The 11,511-nt window shown below is 39.4% G+C and overlaps 2 protein-coding genes across 2 annotated transcripts in view; both read right to left on the minus strand.

Moving 5' to 3' along the window:
- The window catches only part of LOC111338131 (uncharacterized), a 96,883-nt gene that overhangs the window by 35,101 nt on the left and 50,271 nt on the right, over positions 1-11,511 (minus strand). The window lies entirely within an intron of this gene.
- On the minus strand, positions 4,487-10,967 carry LOC148721201 (uncharacterized). The gene is made up of 5 exons (XM_088736035.1): positions 10,565-10,967; positions 8,275-8,531; positions 6,355-6,876; positions 4,976-5,191; positions 4,487-4,572 (listed from the first exon to the last, which is right to left on the minus strand). Exons 3-5 carry the CDS (start codon positions 6,689-6,691, stop codon positions 4,487-4,489), a joined length of 639 nt encoding a protein of 212 aa, XP_088592161.1. The 5' UTR covers positions 6,692-6,876; positions 8,275-8,531; positions 10,565-10,967.

Consider the following 11,511-nt stretch of genomic DNA (forward strand, 5'->3'; position numbering starts at 1 on the left):
TTTAAAGGCAGAAAATTGAGCTACGTTATTGGTGGGAACATGGCAACGAGAAAAACACGAATAAATTAGTAGAATGAAAAGCGTTCCTTAATACCTGTGAGATTTAGGCTGCCGGATTGAAAGATGAGCTTTTGTTCAAGAGTTTTACGGCTTTCCGTGCTACCTAAGTGCAAGGAAAGACCGCAGATTGCCATATTCAAATTATTTCGTTACCCCCACCGACGCAGCCCCAAACAGTTTCTTTAGAAACTATCAGCCTTTATTTTCTCTTGGGATAGCTTTCCAAGTATGATTCTAATTCTGCCAATAAGCTAATTATAATATGTTTTGGGTGATCTTAACCGCAAAAATATGAAGTTTTAGATAGGAAGTCATTTCGTAAAGCGTAAACAACTTGAAGACACCTACTTAGTATGCAGGAACTGTTGCATTAAGGTGTCTATACGGCCAAGAGGGTTTTTCTAGTTTTGGTATGTATTTAAAGATGAAACAATTTTTAGTGTGATAGAAAGAATCCGAGCCCCAGATGGGACTTGAACCCACGACCCTCCGTAAACTAGTCGGATGCTCTAACCACTGAGCTACTGGAGACTCTATGGTGAGCAAGGGTCAACTTCTGGGCCTCGACTGGAACCGCATCGCGCGGCTACACAGCCAAGTATTGGTAAGCACCTGTGAAAACTCACTAACAGCATCACGCTGACACATTAAGGCATATCAAGATGCGGCCAACCAACCTCCAAAGTGAGCATGCATTTAACATATAAAAAAAGTATTCCTAAATAAAAATTGGATTCTGTCGAGTCTTCGCCCTGAAATCGAGCTTTAAACTTCCCGCTTTGGCCACGCCCATTGAAGGTGACCGTGAGTCGAGGCAAAAAAGAGATTGGGTTCAGAATGGGTCGTGACGTCAAATCCCGCCAGTGGTTCAATTTCACTGTTTTTTCCAGTAAGGTAAAGAGTTTTCGGCGACGTAAATATGCCCGATAGATGTGATGTAAAAGTACTGCGTTTGTCGAGCACAGCAACAACACCACGCTCGAGACGTTCCTGGAGTGACGTCACGCATCACCAATCTTCCCTTACGCGGTCAACTTCATTGGGCGTGGCCGAAGCGGGAACTTTAAAGCTCGATTTTAGGGTGAAGAGGCGTCAGAATCAAAATTTTTTTTGAGAATACTTTTTTACAGATCAAAGAGATACCAAAACAATAAAAACCCTGTTGGCCGTATAGACACTTAAACGTATTTTACTGGTTGAGATAAAGCGATGACGATGCAAGAAGATTGACAGCTCGGTAGTGTCACCTTCATTTCACCTGTAGTGTCGCCTTTATAAGCAGGTGAACAGCATTTTCAATCAGAATAGAATTGAATTGAATTGAGTTGAGTTGAGCCGAGTTGAGATCTGAGCTAGTCCCATTAGCAGTAACTTGTGATAGACAAACCAAAGCCAGAAATAAAAAGGTATCCACTGAGTGTTAGAAAAAGCATCTAACAATAGAGTATGTATTGATTTAAATGAATTTATATTCAAGTAGTTATCAGTAGAGACCTGCCAGTTAGGGACTCACTGTAAGTCTTAGGCTAATCATTCCCATATAAAAAAATCATTATTCCTCTCTATTTATAGGTCACGTGTAAGTTTTATAAATGTTTCTGGAATACTTGATCGTAAATACTGTAATGTTTCATCAGTTTTCCTGTCCATAACAAGCATTTTAAGAACCTTCTAGTGCCGGTCATGCTCTAGTGTTTCCACAAATTCCAGCTACACTTGTGGGCACATGGTATTTTTTCCAACAGAAAATCAAATTTCCTTTCATTTTATTTATATTTGTTTTTGATTTTTCAAGTTCTCTGGCTCCAGAATATACTATGTAGCTGTTTTTTTGTTTTTTCAAGTTCTCTGGCTCCAAAATATACTATTTAGATCCTTGAAAGTTGAAAACAAAGACGGTATTGATTCATAAATTATGCAGCTAACATTGAGCTGCTTATCGTTGTATTTTTAGAACTATGAACAGGTTGGAAAACGGAGAAAAAAAATGAAAACTGAAGCGAATTTTAACAAATGTTTATTTGCGTTTTTTAAATATTGCTCAATTTTAATCGACCGGCCGTACCGATAATTGTTCCACAGAAAAACGTTTGTACTTGTTATTTTGCTTCTGTTAGAAAAACATTTTTCTGATCCTGTGGTAACTCGTGGAAACAGCTTTCAAAGCCTTCTGTTTAATAATGAAGATATTTCGGCATATCACAAATTAAAGTGGTTTTTATTAGGCCCTGAATGAGATGAATTAAAGACATAATAAAAATGCTGGAATAGTGAAAATTATATATTCAAAGACTGAGGAAGATAAAAATTTAAGAAGTTGTATTTTGAGGAACACGCACACCATTGCTTTTAAAATTTCATAAGACCGAAAACTCCAAAAAAATCTGTATTGTATTGAAGTAAAGAAGTTCCGTTAAAACAATCCTCGAAAAAATGTCCTCTTCCTACAACCTCGTTCCCAGGGCTTTTCCCTTTTTGAATATTTTGGGGGGCGGGAAAAGGCCCTGGCATAGGCTGATGAGTTCTCGTTTTTGATTGGCTTACGAAATCTGATAATTTATGCTTATTTTCGTGGCGCGATTAGGATACCTAAACAAATATGGCGGAAGGTACCGCCCAAATCTAAACACCGAAGAAGAAATCCCTTGCGTAGACTTTGCTGTGAGGCCACTGAAAGTCGACACGTGGTCAAAGTATTTGGAAAAGCTGGTGTTAGTCAAGAACTCGCCTCGAAAATAGAAAGTACCTGTGCTGTTTCGCTTCGCGAGAGTGATTATAAGTTGAATTCTGTGTGCCGCAAATGCATAAACTTCGTAAACAAGATGTACGATTTTGTGAAGAAAACGAGACGTGTCAACCAGACCATCTATTTGCAGCCAACGGACGTCTCTGTAAAGCGTTGCATTGATGTTTCACCTTCGTCCTGCCAGCAAACGAAGAGGAAATCTACGACGCAAGTGACAGCGAAAGAACTCTTCCCTCCCTCCCAAACCGCCAACGCGAATGAAGACCCGATGTCTCAGGACGAAGTAGTCCCAATTATGGATGGAGAACACAACTCAACGGCCGTGAATGAGGCGACATTGACAATTACTCAGCAAAGAATGCTTGTAAGTGCCGTAAACTCAAGGGATGCTGCTGTTGTGGCCATGATATTACATGATTACTGCACAAACGTTGTAAAAGAATTGGATGGTCTTCGCTTCAGAGACATCGAATCATTTTGCGCAAAACTCTGCAAACGGAAAGGGGGTTCTGTCCTACACGGACACGATTAGCATTCTTAGATATTTAATGATTGAAATATGCGAGAATGTAAGGAACTGTCTCCACGATAGTTTCCTCATAAAATACCTACTAGTCCTAATTTCTCGCAAGCTATCAATAGGTGATATTTTTTAGCCAAAGTCTAATAATCCAGGAAGCTGTATTTACGTTAAGCTGGCCTACAAGCTAAACGAGTTTGTGGCTTAAATGGCCCTAGCCGTAAGAAACAAATCCAAAATGAGAACAGAGCAGGATCTTTACGTACTTTTTTATAAACCATATTTTGTTCAGTTGCTCTTAACATGCCGTCCGGTAGAATATATTTTTAACAGAACACAAACACAAATAGTCAATTAAACTTCTAGCTTCGGTAACGACCACTATACAGGTCTGTGAGCCGTCTTTTGCAATCGGACTGGGAGCCCTTTTAGTCAAAATCTACTAAAACGGATAAATAACGTGTAAAAGTTCATTAGATGAGCGAGTCAGTATTCGTTTATTTCACTTAATGACATAGCATTGAAAAAGCCCCTCTCTCCTTTAGAATTACACAATATTTTATTCGCGGTCTTACTTCACTCTTATTTAGTGCAATAAGATCGAATCAGAGATAAGCTTTATCAGTACAGCTTTATCACACAGCTCTTAAGGTCCTATGACATTCAGACAAGTTAAAACAGGTACTAAACATCACGGGGCGTATTCAAATAAACACAGCTTAGGACTGTGCACTTCCACCCCTTTTCTAGCGGTTGTTTTGTCTTTTGTAACTTTGGCCTTATTACATAGATTGGGGGTCTGTTCTCTCGGCCCCACTCTTCCACAATTCTCTGGATCCTTTCCCGCTTAGGTGTTACCAAAAGCTTTAAAAAGTTAAGTCGGTTTCTGAATCTCTATGAACGTTAAGCGCTAAACTACCATGTACATCAATGCTGTAATTTCACTTAAATATCTGCACTCTATCTGGTGTTGTTCCATGGTTGCTATGTCATCCCTTGCCGTTTAGGAGAAACCGCTTTCCGTTTGTAACGGGTTGTTGCTTTGAACTTCGAAACTGTATTATCAGATAAACAGCTTTGTCCTGAAAGCTACTAAATTATTTTGATAAAGTTTGTAAAGCGTGAGATGTATAAAAATACATCTCACGCTCTAAACTTTGTTAACTGGAAAATTTTAAACAGCTTGTAATAACTACACCAGTGTTTGTGTCCTCTGACCTAGAAAGCTGAACACATGCCATCTGTGCTGTATAAACAAGCAAACACAACGTCTGATGAACTGCTCCGGAAAGAGTCGGGAAAAGAACGAAGCAGGGATCAAATATTTTGTGTCGGAAAACATCCACGAATAAATCTACTCTTTCAAATGTTGTTTCTATAAACTCTGAACTAAAGTTAAAAACTAACTTCAGTACCACAGATTGCTTTGGTAAAACTACACCTTAAAACTCTGACCAAAACAAATCTAAAGAATGACCAAATAATTGTTTGACCAGCCTTTAAAACAGAATTACCCACACGCTTCAACAATGTGCGGGCGTGTTCACTTCATTGGATGAATATAATGTTTACCCGACCATCATCGCTATTATAACAACATTCATTTTGCTGATTTGTTCCATTGTTAAAAGATCCACCCCCTCCCCCACAGGAAAACTCTGCATTAGCCCCGCCACTTCCCCCAGAGTAACCTCCCCCGCCGCCAGCTCCCTTGTTGTCTCCAAGTAAACCACCGCCACCTCCGAACCCACCCTGGCCACCTCTACCCCCTCCCCCTTGAAGATATTTTTTACCTCCTCCACCTCCTCCATGATACCGAATCGTTGCATCTTGTCCATCACTGAAGAAGCCACCGCCACCACCGCCTACCAAAATAAAAACATGATCAGTGGTTTCTTATAAAGACTATAAATATCATATTTTTTATCATTAACTTAACCCGTTAAACCGTAACATTAGTCAACAAATTCTTGATTAAGTTAGTGATCATTTCCTTTATTCTCGTAACCTCAATGTGTAACTTTGTGGTGATATTGCAAGGAGAAATCAGGGCCCAGTCATTATTTTTCACCTAAGGGAGTCGGGGGGGAGGGGAACTGGAGGATTTTGGTTGTGTGACGATATAATTTCCCTGATCCGCCCCTCTAAGGCCCAGTAACATTCTTATTATCCCCCCACCCCTGTTTTATACTCTGTTGACAAGGACTGTTCTCTTCCCGCTCTCCCTGAAAATCATGTATCCTCCACCCCCCACCCCCGGGTAATAAATGACAACTGGTTCCTCAAATGCTATTCAGTCTGAGGAGGTAAAGGCCGAAAAGCGGTTGAACAACGACTCCCAATATTTTTCAATTAATCTGATTATTGATTTTTGGAATTTTCTTCAAAATACTATTGGATATCTTGAGTAATAGTAAAGGTTTGTTAAGACAAGTTAGTTTTAAGAGTGTGCTCTACCATCTGTCTAGTCGTTCTGTTTAATCCAAACTCGCAATTAGCCAATGGGGAGCCTCTTTAACCATTCGGATGTCATATTATGTAAGAAGATGAAATAAAGTTATGCTTATACATACATACATACATACATACATACATATACTTTATTTAATCTCGAATTTGGAGTAGCTAAAGAATAAGCTAGTATCATTATAACAAGTATAATTCTAAATACTACTAAAATGTAAAATGTAAAATGTAAAATTGTAACATTCTAAAATTTAACTATGAGAAAGAGTCATACTGTAGAATCTTGCGCTTGAAATCAGAAAAGTCAGACGTTCTAAAAGAGTCCGGAAGAGAGTTCCATAGTTTTGAAGCCATACATGAAAAGGAGTGAAGACCATAAGTAGTAGTTTTTGTAGACGGTAGAGACAAAATATAATTTCCGCGTAGATTATAGGATACAGATCGAAAACTAAACATATTCTTTAGATAACCTGGATAGCAGTTAAAAAACAAGCTCTTGTACATACTGACTGTTTAATCTTAATTGAAAATATAGATGAATTTTCCGTCTTTCTCTACTTACCTGAATATTGATCACTGATATTTCCTCCATTTCCGTCTCTTCCTCCTGACTCCAGTGGCGAGTTGTATCCTACATTCCCTGTTGTGTTTATGGACGCATCACATCCTGGATGTTGGTTTAACATTTTCTTAACTCCTCCTCCTCCTCCAGCAATGATCAAAGGCTTGTTGTTTCCTCTCGCCACAAATGTACCTCCACCACCTCCAGCAGTTTTTGGGTTGATATTCCCTCTATTCCCTTGTTGACCAACAAGCATACGAATGATCTCGTCTTTGGTCAAAACAAAGTTTCCAATCATCCTTGCCCCTCTTCCTCCGTTCTTGATGACACTTTCCATACTGTACCCCCCTGAGGCTCCTATTGCTTCTATTCTGTATTCACCAGTATCGGGCACAGTCCACAGTTGAATACCGCTGGACAGGTTAACTTGTCCGTCATGATCCTGACCTGTGTAGTGACTACCGATTGAGTCTGGACCTTGATTTCTGGTCTCACCAAGATTTGTAAAAACAGCTGTAAATCCTGTGCAATAAACATAATAATACCGTGATAATTATCGCAGTAGTATGAAAGTGTCATCATGTTCTTTAATAAGTATTCCACTGGAATTTGTTTCAAGCATGGTCGTTGGCAAAATTTCAAATAGTGCCAACTATACCATGCCTGAAAGCAATGTAATGTAAAAGAGGGGCCAGATTTGACGGGGATTACAAATACTTACTCAGAGTACAGTCTATACCGTTTCCATGAAATCCATCTTTACAAGTACATTGATAAGATCCCAGGTTGTTGCCACAATCAGCATTACTATCACACTCGTGTGTTCCATTGAGACACTCGTCTATGTCTAAGACAGCAAAACGACGGTGTCTATTTGTTTTCGCTCAGCTGTTCAAATATTTTAGTACTTTGTAGAAGTTAAAACGTGCCACTCTGGCCGCTAACGTTAGACAGGTGGCCGTCATAAGGAGTTAAATTAAGAGTGACAAACAAACCGGTCGCCGTAAAGAGGTGACCGTTCGTGTAAAGTTGATTTCACTTCTAGTCGCATAACTAACTGAGTAAAAGGTAACCCTGGTAAATATAAAAGGTTAATAGTCTTAGCAAATGATCAAACAATTCTTTTTTTGATTCGGCTCTAAGAAATTAGTGTTGCATCCAAATCGCTGCTTGATAATTCTCTAAATTCTCATTAACTCTATATTGATTTTTTAGTGATGATTAATGGGGAGGGTGTGGTGAGGGGTTGGTGGAGGGAACTGGTCACACATTATTCATGTTCTTATCGATTGCAAAATCTGTAGAGGATTCCTAACCCTCATCACAATCATGGCCTTCAAATCCAGATCCAAGAGCGTACAAACACTGATAATCTCTGTCTGTAAACCCAGCTTGACATGTTGCGTTATTCTTGCAAGAATTTCTGGTGCAAGCATTCTTAAGAAGAAAGAGAATAGGGCTTCATAAATGTTTGTATACATCTTCTTCTATGTTTATGTCTCACGTGTGCGTTCGCGTTTAGTTCTGAATACCATGCAGGCTAGGTTTGTCAAATCTACGTGTTTCCATCATAGTCCTCGCGTGTATTCTTATTTCTCATCACGTAGCTTTTTTCTCCCCAAGCTTGGTGGGTATTCATTCAAAAGTCTTCTAGCATTGTTCAGAACGAGACTCAGTGCAAAATCTGCCTGACTTCTCAAAATTTATCACAACAGCTCTAGAGGAGGTCATTTTAAATGAAAAAATCTATGCTTCATCCAATTCTTAATTTAAAAAATGGAATCATGCAATTATCATACCCTTTATTTTGGCGGTTGGAAATAAGAGGAATGAGTAAGAAGTCGAGGGATCCTAAGTCTTCTCATGAAGCTTCCCTGAGCCAAAATTATCACACTCTTCACATGTAAACGTCATCCTCACCTCAGCTCCGCGGTAAATGTAACTTTCATTTTTCACCAGCTCTCCGTCGTGCTCAATAGTCGCATTATTCAGTTCACACTTGTGTTTTCCAGACGCCTATCTTATCTTATGGAAGTTAAAACTGACGCAGTTGGGTTCCAGGTAGCAATGTAACTTGCAGAGATCCTCTTCGATAACGTCTATAGTTCGAACCGTGTAGTTCTTCAGCCGATAGCCAGGTTTAGGAAAATTGATAAACTTCAAATTGCGGCAGTACGCTAGAGAACAAATTATTTAAGTCAGAAAGTTGCTGGGTAACACTAACCACTTCTACAGGAATTGTTGAACTGCTGAATTCAGTTACAATACAATACAATACAATATTCTTTTTTTAACGAAGGGGACGTAATTAACACAATGAATTATCTAATTTAAGGCCTTCACAACAAACCCACCATCCCTCCCCAGGGGAGGACATCCATCACACAGTAATCTCGTGAGTGGGAAATTAACGTCTCCTACCCCAACCCTGCAGGAGACGGGACCGGCATTTATTCGTCCGAGAAGACCAGAATATCTAACCATTTCTTGAGGTTATGGAAAGGCAACAAAATCTTCTCAATTATTTTCAGATCTTGATTGTTGGTCCGGCCGGGCCTCGAACCCTCGACCTCCCGCACAACAGTCCATCGCACTATCCATTGGGCTAACTGGGCTAACTTATTGCTTTGATTTGCTTTTGGCTTTTGCTCTCACCACCAACATCAGGCGAGTGACTACACTTGATCTTGTTACTAATTGCTGCAATTTTAACCTTCCTTTGTGGATGTGATCAGCTATTGTTATCGATCAATGGACTGACGCTGAAGTCCATAAAGAACTTGCGTCGATACGTCGGAGTAATTAGTGTTTATCGCGAAGTAATAATCCTTTTCTATTTCGAGCATGTTTAGTTCGTTTAAAAAGGTTACTGTCGGGACGTTTTCCCGAAGTTTTCTTATTATTGAAGATGTTGTGTTGTTATATCGCGCGACAGCTGCTTTCAACCATGCTGCGTATTATCAAAAGCAAACTGAGAGAAAACCGAGATAGCTCATTATAACTCACAAGGTTTAACCTTGGCGTTTTTGTTTTTGCTAAGGAGTGTTTGACTAACTCTTTGTAACATTTTTCAGATCCTGGCTTTAAAATGAAAATTAATATTCCATCCATACTATGTTTTAAGAAACACCAGGAGGCAAAATGTTGAAAGTTAGCCTTGAGCATGTACATTATAGGAGCGTACTTGATTATAACAGGAACAATAAATCTTTAGATGTCAAATGTGGTCTCTTTCGTCTTTCTTCGCGCACTTGAAGAATCGAACAACTTGAAAGCAATATCTTTGGACTTAAATATATCTTATGTAGATTATAGACCCGAGAGTCAACAATTTCAGTTTTAATCAAACAAGACTAAGTAAAATTTGTTTCGCGAATTTTCATCGAAATCACCTGTTTATTTAGAGCGTCCTTTCATCGGTGGATCATTAATAACTTATGCCTTAGTTCTACCAGCTCTCTAGAATACACGAATTAAGTCCTCGATCTAAATTTAGAGAACCAACCTTTAAACCAACTTTATAATTAGAGCCAAATTGTGCAAAAAATCCAGGCTTTACCTGCCCAGATAATATATTTAAATGCCAAGTTTAAGCGCTGCTGATTTCTTTTTTTCTTTTTTTTAATCTCCATGTAGATTTTAAGAAAGAACGAGTTTTATCTCGTTGCGACGAATTAGAAGGTTTTATTACAAAAAAGTTTTGAAAGTTTCGCTGCTACGTAAATTCTATTTTGAAGAAGTCGAGCCATTTAAGTCGAGTTCAAATGATATTTACATACAAAACGAAGGTCTGCCAGAGGTCAACTCAGTCATCCATCGCGTATGGTCGAAAAACATTAAACAAGTGAACTCACGCATTTTATTGAAGAGACAGAGATTGTATTTTTGAAATTAATTTTCGCTTTTGGTTACTACAAAAACCATGTTCAAAATATTTTATTCGTTCGTAAACTTGTTGTTTCCAAAATATGCGTTACAAAATGACTTCATAAATGTACGAGCCTCTTCTAAATACGTCGGTTGTCTGATGCCAGTCCAGATATGCATTTAAATGAAATAATTCATCATACTCAACTTCAGAGGAAGCCGAGAAGTGTGTGTGAATATTTCAATATGTCAATAGAGATAATAATCAGGTAATATATCGCCTTGGTAAACTTTGAAATATTACTCAGCCTATAACTAGAACATAACTGTAAGAGAATCTCACCTTGTCCTTGTGGTATAATGGAAGCCAAAACGGTGACAACCAAGCAATAGAATATAAAGAACATGTTCTTAGGAAACGTATGTCATTATTCCAGCGAAGAGTGAATTGCACACCTCTGAGGGAAAAATCAGACAAACTGAGATAGCTGAACTTTAATTAATCTGCCTTCAAGTGGGCCACCTTCTGTGTTTATTTATGAAGTTGTCAGTGGTTGTCACAACTGAATTAGCTTCTCTGGGATGCAGTTGGTTGATGAAACTCGATTATACTTAATGACATTCAGTTCGATCAAATAATAAAAGGAAGTTGCCCTCTACCGCGTAAACTGCTGTTTATAGGCCCTGGGGCTTATGCAACTTTACAAGTGGTTGAGGCTTTATATCTGGGGTGATCTGGGGTAGCCTATAAGCTCATCGAAACGAGCCATATTGTATTGTTTCGTTTTCCAGTAGATGGGCCTACAACTGGGGGTCTTATATGAGGCCTAGGCAGTTGACGTAATGAGCTGTTTTAGATTGCTTAGTTAGCTTAATTATGTCTGCATGCATGAGTTCAACCTATGGGGCCTAGTCACTCGGAGACCGTTTATCAACTGTTTACATGCTCTCCTTGTCCCGTCCACACTCCACCAAAATATAAAAGACGGTCGTTTTAACAGTTGAACTCCCACAAGTTCTAAAAATGACCCATAAGTTTACTTCTGGTTTAAAAGCGGAAGGGAGGGGGAGGGGAGGGGGAGGGGAGGGGGAGGGGAGGGGGAGGGAGGGGGAGGGGAGGGGGAGGGGAGGGGGAGGGAGGGGGAGGGGAGGGGGAGGGGAGGGGGAGGGGAGGAGGAAAAGAGGGGAGGGGGAGGGGGAAGAGAGGAGGGAGGAGGATTCCAACAAGGAGATTAATTATCTAAAGAATTGGCGCGTTACTAGCTACTGAATTTTGATTTTATTGGATGA

This window comes from Stylophora pistillata, chromosome 10 (assembly GCF_964205215.1).
Source record: "Stylophora pistillata chromosome 10, jaStyPist1.2, whole genome shotgun sequence".
Taxonomy (NCBI): domain Eukaryota; kingdom Metazoa; phylum Cnidaria; class Anthozoa; order Scleractinia; family Pocilloporidae; genus Stylophora; species Stylophora pistillata.